The 16,517-nt window shown below is 41.8% G+C and overlaps 1 protein-coding gene across 1 annotated transcript; it reads left to right on the top strand.

Moving 5' to 3' along the window:
* The first annotated feature begins 5,089 nt into the window (after positions 1-5,089).
* Positions 5,090-16,019, top strand: mob1a (MOB kinase activator 1A). The gene is made up of 6 exons (XM_080852438.1): positions 5,090-5,175; positions 6,966-7,132; positions 8,864-8,957; positions 10,165-10,298; positions 11,424-11,587; positions 14,159-16,019. Exons 1-6 carry the CDS (start codon positions 5,162-5,164, stop codon positions 14,234-14,236), a joined length of 651 nt encoding a protein of 216 aa, XP_080708564.1. The 5' UTR covers positions 5,090-5,161; the 3' UTR covers positions 14,237-16,019.
* The last annotated feature ends 498 nt before the right edge of the window (positions 16,020-16,517 follow it).

Genomic DNA, 16,517 nt, shown 5'->3' with positions numbered 1-16,517 from the left:
CATGTACACAGATACAGCAGTACACATACAGCAACGCTATCCTGAGGCTTTGATTGGCCCGAGGCCCATTAATCTGCCCATCCTGAGGTTCTGATTGGTCCACGGCCCATTAATCTACCTATCCTGAGGTTCTGATTGGTCCACGGCCCATTAATCTACCGATCCTGAGGTTCTGATTGGCCCATTGATCTACCCATCCTGAGGTTCTGATTGGTGTGTGACCACTTTTGACTCTTCGTGTTTCCACCTGGGGAACTGTGTGTTAGTTAGTTACATCTGAATTATGTGTGAAAACAGGGTGATAGTCTTTTGGTAGATGGTGTCATGGTTCGGGATGTTTAGCTACAGTAACAGGCCCAGTTATAGTGTGTTAGCTATCGAGGAAAAGCTGTAATCAAGGTAATCTAAAACAAAAAAAGATAATTTAACAAATTGCTTCTCTCTGTTTTGATTGGCATTTTAGTCATCATCCCATTTTTGGGTTGTAAATACATTCTAAGTTGGGTCTCAGATGTCTTCTGGACAGTATTGTTTTCTTCCCAGACCACCACCACACCAGTGTGGTACACCTGCCAATACGTGGGGTCACCCTAGCGCTCCACCCCAGAGTCACAACAGCTTCACCCTCAATGTCTCACCCTAAACCCAGGGTAGAGAGGCTGGGTGAATGAAGTCTGGATTCAGCATCTGTACATCTCAGTCAGAACAGCTTCACTGATGCGCCAACACAATGAAGCCTAAACCCAGGGTAGAGTGTGTGAGTGAATGTGGTCTGGACTCTGTGCAGGAGGGTCATTGTGTCAGAGATGCTGTAGAAGGCCAGAGTTTTGGCCCTGTTATCCACATACAGCCCTATTCTGGAGCTGGCCACTAGAGGCAGTATAGTCTCTTTATGATTATGATAGAAAAAGGAGCCTGTGCTGTAGAGGTTCAGACTCCAGGACTGATTGTTATATCCAAACCCACACTCCATACCCATTTCTCTCCTGCTGATGCTTTTATATGAGACTGATATATTAGCCCTCCCTCTCCACTCAACCTCCCAGTAGCAGCGTCCAGACACACCCTCTCCACACAGCACCTGATACCGCACATCAAATCTCTCTGGATGATCAGGATAGGACTGGAGCTCCTCTCTCCTCTCCACCCTCCTGTTCCCCTCAGACAGATGGGGGCACCTGTGTGCTGTGTTTGGATCCAATGTGAAGTGATAGGAATCTGGAGGAGAAGACAGGAGGAGAAAAGGACAAACTTAGGTATTTATATGTGTTTAGGTGTGTGAGTGTGTGTGGTTGTTATTTTATAGGATTATTTGTGTGTGGGGAATTAGATTTATAATAGTAATTATTTCTGTGAGGGAATGTTTCACGTATAAGTGAGATTTGTTTTTTGTGTGTGTACTGTTTTGTTGTGTCTGTACATGTTTGTGCAAGTGTACATGTGTGAATGTCTGTATTCAAAAGTGAGTATGGTTATGTCTGTGTGTGTGTGTGTGTGTGTGTGTGTGTGTGTGTGTGTGTGTGTGTGTGTGTGTGTGTGTGTGTGTGTGTGTGTGTGTGAAAGACAGTGTGTGTGTTTGCCTGAAAGGAGTCATTTGTATGAATAATTGATGATGAGTTTGTATTTGGGTTTGCTTCATTTGATTCCTTTATGTGAGATTTGTCCTTCACATATAAGGGTGTGAACGTGTTACAGTGTCTTTGTATGTGAAAGTCCATAGTTGTGATTGGTTGTATGTGTGTGTGTGTGTGTGAGAGAGAGACATTGTGAGATTCTGTACATGTTTGCATTAATGTTTGTCTACATTTGTGTGTGTGTATTGTGTAATTGTGTCTGTGTTTGTGTGACTCGTTGATCCGATAGCTTTACAGATCCCACATACATAGGACAAGTGCATATTTTATATCAGCTGGATATCAATGCAAGTCTATAGTCCTAGTTTTTGGCAGATTATGACTTCATGTTCCAAATGTGTCTAAGAGATGCACACAGAAGAGTGTGTCTAAAAGATCTGGCCAAGATCTAAAACACCTGGCAGGGATTGTGCAGGAGTCAACTATGCTGACAGGAGTCATGTAGAATCCGTGCCTGCACCCCCATTCTATACCAAGGGAGACAGGTGGTGTAAGGGGAGACAGGTGGTGTAAGGGGAGACAGGTGGTGTAAGGGGAGACAGGTGGTGTAAGGGGAGACAGGTGGTGTAAGAGGGGAGACAGGTGGTGTAAGAGGGGAGACAGGTGGTGTAAGGGGAGACAGGTGGTGTAAGAGGGGAGACAGGTGGTGTAAGGGGAGACAGGTGGTGTAAGGGGAGACAGGTGGTGTAAGGGGAGACAGGTGGTGTAAGGGGAGACAGGTGGTGTAAGGGGAGACAGGTGGTGTAAGGGGAGGTGGTGGATTGAGAGTGAGCACCAAAGCAAGTGCTGCAGCTGATGATGAGGTGTGTGTGTGTGTGTGTGTGTGTGTGCTGATGAGGAGAACTGAGTTGGGTGTGGGTGATTGATTGAGGGGGGGTGTGGCAAATTCGTTACATCTCTTCCTGCACTTCCGTTTAGAACGCCATTTTAGGAAAATGGAAAAAGACACTGGAAAAGATACAGCCATAATGAAATGTTGAATTGCTTAAACATGTGATTGCTACTGAAACTTGACTTGTGATTTGGAATAAAGTACAACTCACATTGTAGGAAATCCTCTCTGGTTGTAGGTTCAGTAGGCAAAATAGACTGGACTTTAGTCACTATTAAAAGAGAAAGAATCATATTAGAAACAACACTGACTGGTGTTAATGTCAACATTGCATCAACCTTCTGTTTTTATGATGGCAGTACATTTGTGTTCTTTTGTTGAGGGACATTATCAGTCTCCAGCTTCTTCAACCTTAAAGACCCTCTTAGGACAAGTAAACATGGCACCTGTAAAATATCTCAGCTTCACCGTCATACAAGGATATGTTACAAATATGTGACATTGAGAAATACAGGTTCCTGACGTTCACCATCACATTTAGCTTATCAGTACAATCCAGAGGGAGAGTATAGTTTGTCATTACATGTACACTTATGTTAGTAATGTGATTAACCTGATGCAGATATCTTCATGACTTCCTCCTTGCAGAAATTATCCAGCTGTGTCTTTAGTGAGGAGACAGATTTCTTCACAGCCTCAAAAGAGAGGCCTTGATTCACAGAGATGTAGAAGTCTTTAGACTCAGGTGCCTCACTGACTGACTGGAAAGTCTAAATAAAGAAACACAGAGATATAGAGAAAGAGAGAGAGGAGGAAGAGATGACAAAGACTTCTCAAAATAAAGCATCCACGTGTAAGTAAGATGTACGTTTAATTGTACAATCTGTATTAACGTAATGACAAGTAAAGTTGATACAGTTGATCTGGATACTTTTTTGTCAATTATAACTAAAAGCATCCACCATAACAGTGTCTAACTTAAGTTAGATATCATCCTCTGATGTTTGAGATGTGAACTAAATGTAACATTATTAGTATCTAAGCCCAACCTGAATATCATTCTTTGATGTGTTTGTGTGCAGCATCTGGATGTGTGTGTGCAGCATCTGGATGTGGCTTCCAAATGATTAAGTTTGGAAGGACAGTCTTTGCAGCTGAGATGCATTGTCTAGGGGTTAGTCTGATGTTAGCAGTGTCCCTCCTCACAACGTACCCTAAAAACCGACCTCAAGCAGATGTGTCCCCCCCTTATGTGCCGTGGTTTTGTTCCATCCCATCACAGGAATACTGATAACTGAATACTGACCAGTGAATGGAACTTCCATCTGGCAACCCTGTTGAATCGCCCCCAGATATGATAACTCCTTTGAATCTGCCCGAGATCTGGCAACCCCTTTGAATCAGCCCCAGACACAGGTGTCATTATACTACTATCACTTTGAGACACATTCACTGCACACCGATCCCAATTTCACTTATTGTGAGACTTCTAGCACCAATTGGCTTGAATTAGGTCAGCCTATATAAAGGGAGTGAAGACTTATGCAATCACTTATTTTCATTACATATTTTTATTTAATTGACATAACTGTGTAGAATTCTGTTTTCACTTTGACATTAAAGATTTTTTTTTTGTGATTTTTTTCATCCAAAAAGCCAACTTTCATGACCATGACTGATTTATAAAAGCAATAAAAGGGTAAAACATCCAAGGGGGTGAATACTTATGCAAGGCACTGTACATACTAGCCAACACACATACAGAAACTTTACATGTAGCCTACCTTCCATGTCTGTTTTTGAGTGCAAAGTAAAACTAGTTACGGCAGGCTATCTCGTCATGCTGATGGTCATACCCAGGCTCTTAACCTGTTTGGAAACAGGTATGGTGGATTCAGCAATGCATGGGGAGTGAACAGATTTCAGTTTTTATTTAGTGAGGAGTAGCTCAGTTTCACTCCTGTTGAATTGTAGGTAGCTGTTTGTCATCCATAGCTACATCATGGAGACAAACAGTGAAGGTACGGAGGGGAGAGCAGAGGGGACCTAGTGGACGCATGAAGCTGTCTATCGTCCACATATTAGGCTGACAGGTCTTTCTGAAGTTAATGTGTTTCCGCTTATCATTCGTTTGCAGTTGGCTGTTCTCAACTGTCGGTGCTGCTGATTGACGGCTCGCCGGGATGTCCCTTCTCCTGGCAGTGGCATGTTCATCTCGTTACTGGACATATCCTCCTCGTGCCAGTGGCATGTTCATCTTGTTACTGGGTGCCAGTGGCATGCCTTCCCGATGCCACATGCCGATTCAAAACCGAGCCCATACTGTATTTCCGTAGACGGGGACTGGTATAGTAAGGCAAATCATCAGGGGCGTGACTGGTGTTGTTAAAAGCCAATCAAAAATAGGCAAACTGAGTTGTGTTTACTGCATTGTGATTGGCCGTATTGGCTGGTGAAGCGCTAATGTCACTGAACTCCATACGGTTCCTCTTGCCGTGAGTCCTCCGTCACATTTGTCATCCGCTAGTGAAGTTTCGAAACTTCGTACAATTGTAGCTGTCTTTTGATAATTTCAGAGTTATTACTTTGATTTAGCACTGCAGTCTTAGAGAGACGTTTCGTCAGAGACTGTTGCATTGGGTTAATCTCCTATTCGACTTCCATCCTTCACCTTTTCTGGACAAAGTTTGTGAAGATGAGCTTCTTATTGTAAGTGTTCGTGCTAGCACTCTAGCTAGCCCGTTAGCATGTTTTCTAATGTAAATGTTTTGAGTACAATTGTTACAACTAGTTTATCACGCTCGTCAACGGAAGTTGTGTTATACTAAGTTGATAATGATTGAAGCGATTGTAATAATTATTTTCCGCTGGGTTTGATCACACTTAGTTTGCCAATATTATGGTAAACTTCGATATTTGGTATATTCGTAGTGTATCAGCTAACTAGCCTGCTTGCTAAATTACAACTTGAAGCCATTAGCGGTGCAAGTCTGCAAATGCAGTCAGCCAGCTAACATCAGCGCAGCAGAAGTTGTGTTGCTGCGGATGAGCCACCCTGCACTCGACAGTTTCCGTATTTTCGCAGTCGTCTGCTACAATGAACGGAAATGCACAAAACCGAACTTCAATCTCTCTTCCGTAGTTTAGTTTTGCGAATCTCCTAGTTCTGTGTTAAGAACTCCAATATTGCTAGTACAATTAACCTCCTTTGTAGCCCACTAACAAACTTGATCGCATTGGCTTCTAGTCGAGAGAGATGGCTTGTTGTGGTGTTTCCAGTTTGCTCCTCAAGCTATTGTGTTTACCTTGCCAAAACGGATACGCTGCTTTTGTTTGGCCCCGGGAATGGGCAATTTGTACAACAATTGTTGTGGTAGCACATCTTTAAACATTATGCTGCTGTCAATTACATAACTCTAAAGATAACATTCATGGTTAGCTGCTCTAAATGAGACAAATCGGCGTTACACCCAAACTCCAACACCATTATTGGTATTTAGTCTGACCCATTCTGCCATGAGGACAAACTGTTAAAATATCCGTTTTCAACCGACAAATGCTCAACATTCCGCTTGTCTTGCGATGCATTGCATTATCCAAAACAAGGTGCACTTGTTGGTACCTGTAGGTGCGAGGATGGCTGCGTTAAAACACTGGGTCATACCCTAGATGGGATAAATGCTTTTCTGCAACAGTTTCATTCGTGACCTCTCTGTAACCGGATGCACAGACCTATCTATAGCTCAAGACTTATTACGACGGAGAGTATGCACTCTTTCTTTTGTTTGCCTGGAAGCTATGTAACAAATGCACTTCTTTACTGAAATAAATTCCAGTTACAGAATACAAAGAAAGATCTGATGGTTTGTACGTCTTGTTACTGGGTGCCATTGGCATGTCCCTTCTCGTGTCAGTGGCATATCCTTCCTGATCTCAAGTCTTTTATTGTCAGATACACAGAACAACAGAGTTGGACTGGGCACTGAAATGCTTAGGACAGGACACCATACCACACTACCATAACCTAACAAGACATAACATAATATATAAACATAGAAACATATAAGTACTCCAACATGATATAACATAACATAACTTAACAATAAGTGATGATGCCACATGTTGGTTTAAAATCCACCCCATACTTTATTTCAGTAGACGGGTTCTGGTATAGTACAGCAAATCATCAGGGGCGTGACTGGTGTTGGTAGAAGCCAATCATAATTTGGTAAAACTGAGTTGTGTTTACTGCGTTGTGATTGGCTGTATTGGCTGGTGAAGCGCTAATGACACTGAACTCCATACAGTTCCTCTTCCTGTGAGTCCTCTGTCACCCTATCTTTACCAAGGCCTAATATGACTAGGAGAGTTTGCACTCTTACTTTTGATGGCCTGCAATCTATGTGACAAATGCACTTCTTTGCAGAAATAAATTCAAGCTATAGCAAACAAAAAAAGATCTGGAGGTTTGTAACCAATCTAGTCCTTTGTGGTTTCAGTGGCAGTCGCTCTTCGAAGACTTTTAAACCCAAGAAGAACATTCCAGAAGGCTCACATCAGTATGAACTTCTGAAACACGCTGAGGCCACACTTGGCAGCGGCAACCTGCGGCAGGCTGTCATGCTTCCTGAGGGGGAGGATCTCAACGAGTGGATCGCTGTCAATAGTGAGTGTTTGAGTGTATGAGTGTATATGTGTGTGTGTGTGTGACTGTGTGTGTGGGTGGGTGTGGGTGTGTGTGATTTTTAAGAATCTTGTGCTTATGAATTGATATTGGGCCAGGAGCCTGTAGAGATGACCATTATTATGTGATTGTGTGTCTGTGACTGTTGGCCTGACTCATAATACAGCATACATGTTTGTGCGTTGTTGGCCTGACTCACAATACAGCATACATGTTTGTGCGTTGTTGGCCTGACCAGGGATTAAAATTAACTTTTTTCACCACCGTCCCGGAACCGTCCCGAAAATAATTTTCAACCGTCCCGAAACGTCCCGGAACCGTCCCGAATTTTATGGGGGAAAAAAACTAAATTCGGTGCAAATTAATTCAAACAATGAATTCCATTAAGATTATACAAGAATAAAAACTGCTGCTGGCAATAGATTTAAAATCCAAAACTGTTTATTAAAACTCTCTCAATTGGTTTGGGTCATTTCTTAAAACTGAGATGACATTCCTATTCCTGCATCCCATTTAATACAAGAATATGTCCTTTTCCACTCAGGAAGGAACTTCCTTTTTAATTTAATTTAATTTTAATATTTTCTTTTCATAAATATGTATTAAATGATTCCCCATAGTCCATTCTCTTGATTTCATAGCTTTCAGCGTTGTTTATTTATGTTAGAGCTTTCATCCAATCATATTTCAGCTATCATGTGTTACCAGGCTAATAGAAATCTTCCCTGAGGCCTTCAGAATTGAACGTGACACGTAAACCTTTGATTGGATACTGAGGCAGACCGGTGCAGTGCTTCAGTGCTCAGTTTAGTTGGCTAATGTGAAAACGACGTACATCGGTTGCAATGCTTATTATGCTAGTTGTTTAAATTGGTAAGACTAACTCAAATAAACTAGTTTACACCAACTTGATAATTCCAGTTTTTGATACAATTACAACGCCATTTTCAAGACGGAACTTTCAAGAAAAACTGGATATCGTGAGGATAGGAAGTTTAATGAAACTGCTTTGCAGGTGGGACAATGCGATGTTTAGTGGACAAACTTGTTAAAGCTCACATAGGCTACTTTCGGTGGACTGAATAAAACTTTGTAGACTAATCCCTGAAAATCGCCTTTTATTTTTAAGTTGTGACAGTAATATCCAAGCGATCATATAACTGAGAGTTTACTACTCTTAATGTATTGTTAATACGGGTGTATTGATTAGAAATGCTCCGGAAATATTAATTAGGTCTGTTGTACTCGACTATGTTAAGGTGATGAAATGCTCACTTATACTGCCTTTCTGTATAAATATATAGTTCGAGAGCCATGGCGTCATAATGATGGTATTAAGAGGTGGATTCACTCAGTTTAACATCGTGTAGGACATCGCTGAAGGCCTAGTCGTGAAATGCACGGACCGCCACTGTTGTCACTAATAGAACACAAACGTGAGGCGCGAGTCCATTTCAAATCAAGTCAGATTTATTGTCAGTGTCTAATGTCTTTATTCAAGGACATTGAAATTGCGTTTCTTTTCCGTTTAAATAAGTTGCAAGTTTGCAATAAAAAACGGGCTGAAATTCTTGACGTCCCGACGTCGTCCCAAATTAAATTGTTGATCGTCCCAATGACAATTTAATACGGCCCCGGGACGACGGGACGACGTTAATTTTAATCCCTGGGCCTGACTCATAATACAGCATACGTGTTTGTGTGTTGTTGCAGCGGTGGACTTCTTTAACCAGATTAACATGCTGTACGGCACCATCACCGAGTTCTGCACCGAGACCAGTTGCTCAGTTATGTCCGCAGGGCCGAGGTGAGACGCGCCCCACTGTGTGTGAACACATGCACCCAAACACATAGATACTGTATCATCGTTCAACATTTTCTCAAGGAACAATTCAAGGTTTACTAAATTAAATTATTAAATTACAATCTACGAGGAATGGGCAGTAAGAGGTGTTTGTCTAATGAAAACAACATGTTAACGTTATACATTAACGTATTCACAAGTCATAAGAGGGAGAGAACACACACACACACACACACACACACACACACACACACACACACACACACACACACACACACACACACACACACACACACATTAATGCAGCCACACTAACAGGGAAACAATAGTCTAACAGTGGGTAGACCGGCTTCAGCGCAATAGTACTTACACTGTCAAGTCAACTGAGCAAAAGATACTTTCTCTCCACTGTCAGTTCTGGGGTCTAAAGTAAGTAAGTAAGTAAGTAAGTAAGTAAGTAAGTAAGTAAGTAAGTAAGTAAGTAAGTAAGTAAGTAAGTAAGTAAGTAAGTAAGTAAGTAAGTAAGTAAGTAAGTAAGTAAGTAAGTAAGTAAGTAAGTAAGTAAGTAAGTAAGTAAGTAAGTAAGTAAGTAAGTAAGTAAGTAAGTAAGTAAGTAAGTAAGTAAGTAAGTAAGTAAGTAAGTAAGTAAGTAAGTAAGTAAGTAAGTAAGTAAGTAAGTAAGTAAGTAAGTAAGTAAGTAAGTAAGTAAGTAAGTAAGTAAGTAAGTAAGTAAGTAAGTAAGTAAGTAAGTAAGTAAGTAAGTAAGTAAGTAAGTAAGTAAGTAAGTAAGTAAGTAAGTAAGTAAGTAAGTAAGTAAGTAAGTAAGTAAGTAAGTAAGTAAGTAAGTAAGTAAGTAAGTAAGTAAGTAAGTAAGTAAGTAAGTAAGTAAGTAAGTAAGTAAGTAAGTAAGTAAGTAAGTAAGTAAGTAAGTAAGTAAGTAAGTAAGTAAGTAAGTAAAGTTTATTTATAGAGCAGATTTAAACACAGCTTGCACTGACCAAAGTGCTGTACAAAGTGCATTAGATATTGCAAGAATAAAAAAATAAGACAAGATAAAATGGAATAATGTCTCTGTTTTTGAGACATGAACTTCAGTTGCGTATAGTCATTTCTCTCCTTGTGTGACCCAGCATAATCACCCATACAGATGAGCAGTGTAAAGTAATGCACAGACAGCAGCGCATTTCACGGAGATCGTCTTGTCCCTCAGGTATGAATACCACTGGGCTGATGGCACCAACATTAAGAAGCCAATTAAGTGTTCAGCGCCTAAATACATTGATTACCTGATGACATGGGTGCAGGACCAGCTGGATGATGAGACTCTCTTCCCCTCAAAGATTGGTCAGTACCTGTGTGTGTTTGTTTGTGTGTGTGTGTTTGCTCCTGTTAAGAGTTTGTGTTTTTCTGTCATTTTATTTGTGTATGTATGAGAAACTTTGGAAATTAGATAGAGGTCCACAGATAAGCTAAATTAACACACATTCAGTTTTATTTTAACTATAATAATAACATGGGCTTAAAATACAGTGAAATAATGCCTATCACCAGAGAGAAGTGGAAGTTAGCTGAAGTCAGTAAAAAATATCTCTGGAACTAAAACTGTGGATTTATGGTCTGAAAACGAGTAACAGGAAACAGCATTTATAGCTTGAAAACTAGTAACATGTAATAGTATTTATAGCTTGAAAACCTTTAATTTTAAGTTGGGAGTGGTGACAAAGCAAGTGTAAAGATGTGTTCAGTATTTGAAAAACTGTAGGTAGATTTTAAAACTCTCAATCACACTACTTGACTACAATACATTGTCTCGGGTCTCTGTCCCGCTGTCTGTTTTTGAGACATGAACTTCAGTCGCGTAGCAATTGCGGAAAACTTTTGCAAGCTTCTGGAAAACAAATGACTTGTTGACACCAGATGGACAACATCTAAATAGAGCCAGAACAAGACTGTTTGCCAACCATATTGAACTTGCGCTCTAATCTCCAATAGTTTCTAATTAAAGTTGTGAACTGATATCAGATGTAGCACATAGTTTTAATGATCCCAATTCCAACACAGCATTCAGTCCCTTGCTCCAGCTCTGTTTGATGATTTCTGAACGTCAAAATCTAAGAACACATCAAGGCCAACATCAGATAGCTAAGCATTATTTTTTTTTAACCACATACTCTGCAACTAATCAGCCTTAAATCTGCATGATTTTTAAAGATTAGTTTTTTGGGCTTTTTATGCCTTTAATTGACAGAGAAGTGAAGATTGTGACAGGAAATGAGAGGGAGAAGAGGTGGAGAGTGGACAGGAGAAATGGCACTGGGCCGGATTCGAACCCCCTGACCTCCTTGAGCTTCAAGCCAGAATGTGGTCGGGGCTACTTTTTGAACCACAGTGCCCCCCTTAATCTGCTTGATTTTTAATGTCATACTTTGCTGTCCTAAGCCTCATTGCTGTTCTCCTGCTGTCCTGTAGGTGTGCCCTTCCCTAAGAACTTCATGTCCGTGGCCAAGACCATCCTGAAGCGCTTGTTCCGGGTGTATGCCCACATCTACCACCAGCACTTTGACTCCGTCATGCAGCTACAGGAAGAGGCCCACCTCAACACTTCCTTCAAGCACTTCATCTTCTTTGTGCAGGTGAGTGTGACATGTGCACGTGACTACACATAACAGCATCACACGTGTGGAAGTGCACGTGACTACACATAACAGCATCACACATGTGGAAGTGCACGTGACCACACATAACAGCATCACACATGTGGAAGTGCACGTGACCACACATAACAGCGTCACACGTGTGGAAGTGCACGTGACTACACATAACAGCATCACACGTGTGGAAGTGCACGTGACTACACATAACAGCATCACACGTGTGGAAGTGCACGTGACCACACATAACAGCATCACACGTGTGGAAGTGCACGTGACTACACATAAACACATAACAGCATCACACGTGTGGAAGTGCACGTGACTACACATAACAGCATCACACGTGTGGAAGTGCACGTGACCACACATAACAGCATCACACGTGTGGAAGTGCACGTGACCACACATAACAGCATCACACATGTGGAAGTGCACGTGACTACACATAAACACATAACAGCATCACACGTGTGGAAGTGCACGTGACTACACATAACAGCATCACACGTGTGGAAGTGCACGTGACCACACATAACAGCATCACACGTGTGGAAGTGCACGTGACCACACATAAACACATAACAGCATCACACGTGTGGAAGTGCACGTGACCACACATAACAGCATCACACATGTGGAAGTGCACGTGACTACACATAAACACATAACAGCATCACACGTGTGGAAGTGCACGTGACTACACATAACAGCATCACACGTGTGGAAGTGCACGTGACCACACATAACAGCATCACACGTGTGGAAGTGCACGTGACTACACATAACAGCATCACACGTGTGGAAGTGCACGTGACTACACATAACAGCATCACACGTGTGGAAGTGCACGTGACCACACATAACAGCATCACACGTGTGGAAGTGCACGTGACTACACATAAACACATAACAGCATCACACGTGTGGAAGTGCACGTGACTACACATAAACACATAACAGCATCACACGTGTGGAAGTGCACGTGACCACACATAAACACATAACAGCGTCACACGTGTGGAAGTGCACGTGACTACACATAAACACATAACAGCATCACGCGTGTGGAAGTGCACGTGACTACACATAACAGCATCACACGTGTGGAAGTGCACGTGACTACACATAAACACATAACAGCATCACACATGTGGAAGTGCACGTGACTACACATAACAGCATCACACGTGTGGAAGTGCACGTGACTACACATAAACACATAACAGCGTCACACGTGTGGAAGTGCACGTGACTACACATAACCGCATCGCACGTGTGGAAGTGCACGTGACCACACATAAACACATAACAGCATCACACATGTGGAAGTGCACGTGACCACACATAACAGCATCACACGTGTGGAAGTGCACGTGACTACACATAACAGCATCACACATGTGGAAGTGCACGTGACCACACATAACAGCATCACACGTGTGGAAGTGCACGTGACTACACATAACAGCATCACACATGTGGAAGTGCACGTGACTACACATAACAGCATCACACATGTGGAAGTGCACGTGACCACACATAACAGCATCACACGTGTGGAAGTGCACGTGACTACACATAACAGCATCACACGTGTGGAAGTGCACGTGACTACACATAACAGCATCACACATGTGGAAGTGCACGTGACTACACATAACAGCATCACACATGTGGAAGTGCACGTGACCACACATAACAGCGTCACACATGTGGAAGTGCACGTGACTACACATAAACACATAACAGCGTCACACATGTGGAAGTGCACGTGACTACACATAAACACATAACAGCATCACACATGTGGAAGTGCACGTGACCACACATAACAGCGTCACACATGTGGAAGTGCACGTGACTACACATAAACACATAACAGCATCACACGTGTGGAAGTGCACGTGACTACACATAACAGCATCACACATGTGGAAGTGCACGTGACTACACATAACAGCATCACACATGTGGAAGTGCACGTGACTACACATAACAGCATCACACATGTGGAAGTGCACGTGACCACACATAACAGCATCACACGTGTGGAAGTGCACGTGACTACACATAACAGCATCACACGTGTGGAAGTGCACGTGACTACACATAACAGCGTCACACATGTGGAAGTGCACGTGACTACACATAACAGCATCACACGTGTGGAAGTGCACGTGACTACACATAACCGCATCACACGTGTGGAAGTGCACGTGACTACACATAACAGCATCACACATGTGGAAGTGCACGTGACTACACATAACAGCATCACACGTGTGGAAGTGCACGTGACTACACATAACAGCATCACACATGTGGAAGTGCACGTGACTACACATAAACACATGACGGCATCACGCGTGTGGAAGTGCACGTGACCACACATAAACACATGACGGCATCACGCGTGTGGAAGTGCAAAACGCCTGAGATGCACACTCACAGAGATATGGACATACGGACTATTCACAGAACAAAAAAGTGTTTGTTTTATTTGTTTTTGGGTTAAAGGCTGTGTTTTGTTCGCATGGATGTGTTTTGCAGGAGTTCACCCTGATCGACCGTAGAGAGTTGGCGCCCCTGCAGGATCTCATTGAGAAGCTGTGCACCAAAGACAGATAAAATGGCAGAAAAGAAAAGGCGGATGATATTACATATTTCTGTGTTCTTCAGAACAGAATCTCTTCCAGGTCTACCCAGCTCCTTTATCTCGAATCTTAAACCTTGTTTTCTCTTTCATTCTTTCTTCATCACTCTCTCAGTAAGTTGGAGTTTGTCAGTCACAAGGTTTCTATGTCCAGAGACGAGCAGTGAATCTTGAAATTGGGACCTAATGTGAATCTTAGAATTTAAGCCTCACACCAGTGTTTTTTTTTATTGTTTTCACTCCAAGTCAGTTTTATTAACATTTACCTTTTATTTACCACATATACTTACCATTGATGGATGGGTGTTGATGGCTTGCTTTTAATGCTGTAGTTTGAGGCCTTTGTTATTAGATCTTGCTTTTTAATTGCACACCTGTAAAATGTCACTGATCACCTTGTTTTGTAAAATGTGTTCTCAAAGAATTGGGGAAATGTTCAAACAAGAGAATATAGAGCGTAGGAGTAGTTTCCTAGCTTTTAATTTAACTTTTAGAGGAAGTTTTGGCAAGACAGTTGTGTTTTATGTGTTTATTTGTTATCATGGAAGTCTTGTAGGTTCATATTAAGTATTTTTTTTAATTCTTGGACATTTCAATCAATGTGTGCAAAGGGGTCCATGTTAAGACTTTTTTATTTGTTTTATTGCAATGTTTTGGTTTTTCTTTTCTTATTTGTGCTGGCACACAAGGACAATATCAGCATCCGCATTTGTATGTCTGTTTTTTCAGCTTCGGAGTTGATCAGATCACGACGTGTTGACTGTGTAGGGCTGGTAGCGCTTTTTAAGGGGACAGAAATGCGCTTGCAGTTATCCGTCACCTTAGTTGGACTTAGTTCAGGCATTGTTAATAGCTCTGTCTGTCTCCTTATTGTATTCTGAGATCTGTACCCACTGTCCGGTGGATTGAGATCTGTACCCACTGTCCGGTGGATTCTAGAGACCCAGATACGGTGTGCTGCAGCCTGTGAAGTGGCTCACATCTGATGACTGGTTCAGGCATATGGTATATGTCATTGCTGACTCCACTCCCTCGCCAGTGTGCCCTTCCAATCATGTTTTCCATTCCTCTCATACCTCAGCTCTCTCAATGCAATCATTCTGAAACAGTATTCATCTGTACTGTTAAAGCCAGTCTGTTGTGTGTGTACTGTCTTGAGACTCTCTTGTCCCTAAAAGCATTTTTTTTGTTTTCTGTTTATTTTTTTTACTTGCACATAAACCTTGAACTTTAGCAAAGTGAACTAGTTATTCTGCAAGATGACTTCGGACGAGGCGTCAAGGTGTCGTGCGTCGTCTTGTAGGAGTCATCTTCCAAGACGTCTTAACAGTTGGCATCTAAGGTCACTTTGTGTGCTTTATGCCTTACGTTTTAATAGTGAATGTGGAGCTCTGTATTCAGCTTAGAGCCAGAGTGGCTGGAATTAGGTATTTTTTTTACAAGCCCAAATGAGCTAACGTGCCCTTGAATGCTTTGCCTTAGCCGTCTAATTTTTATATGTATGGAGCCTGGCACTCAACCGCAGGGCAGGGATGGGCCACAGTGGGGAACACTGATCGTGAATCAGTTATCAAAGACATTTGTGTCCAGTATGTGTTGCTCACGTGCACCCTGCCTGAAAGTGCCTCTTCATGGTCTGTGACCTGAGCTAAAGCCGTGCCTTAAAGAGACCATATATTGACTGATATGATGATATAGATTTTTTGGGGGGTTATTTTGTGTCATAGTATAATTTTAAATAAAGCCAGATAAAATCCTTCAATGTGTCTTGGGGTTATTGTGTAGTTTCCACATTCATAATCTGCTGCTGTCTTCAAAACAATCAAAACAAAGTCTAGACACCATGGAAAGGACCCTTAGTGTCTGTTTACTTCAACAATTGTAAAGGAACTAGAAAAGGCTGTTAACTGTTTTGGTATTCTCAGTTTCTGTTGAAAATTAAAATGACCAAAACTGATCGAGTATAAATTGATAACGTGTTGTTCATCTACAGAGCTTCTTAGGTCCCATAAAGTGAGATTTTTTTTGTCTGCCTCAAACTGGGTTACACTTGTGTGCTGCGAAAGACAACACGTGGCTTCTTAAGTCACATTTCTATGGCACAATGTCTCTCGTCATAAGCACCTGTGATTTACCTACAGCTCACCTAAATATCACAACTGCCAGTAGAGCAGTATAGGTCGCTTTTAATGCAATGGTGTTATAGGGAGAAATAAGTATGATTTTCCAGAATTAGACCGATTTTACACAGGTAAA

The sequence above is a fragment of the Sprattus sprattus genome (genome assembly GCF_963457725.1).
Source record: "Sprattus sprattus genome assembly, chromosome: 15".
Lineage (NCBI taxonomy): Eukaryota > Metazoa > Chordata > Actinopteri > Clupeiformes > Clupeidae > Sprattus > Sprattus sprattus.
Note: the sequence above shows the minus strand (reverse complement) of the source record. Positions and strands in the feature narration are given on the sequence as shown.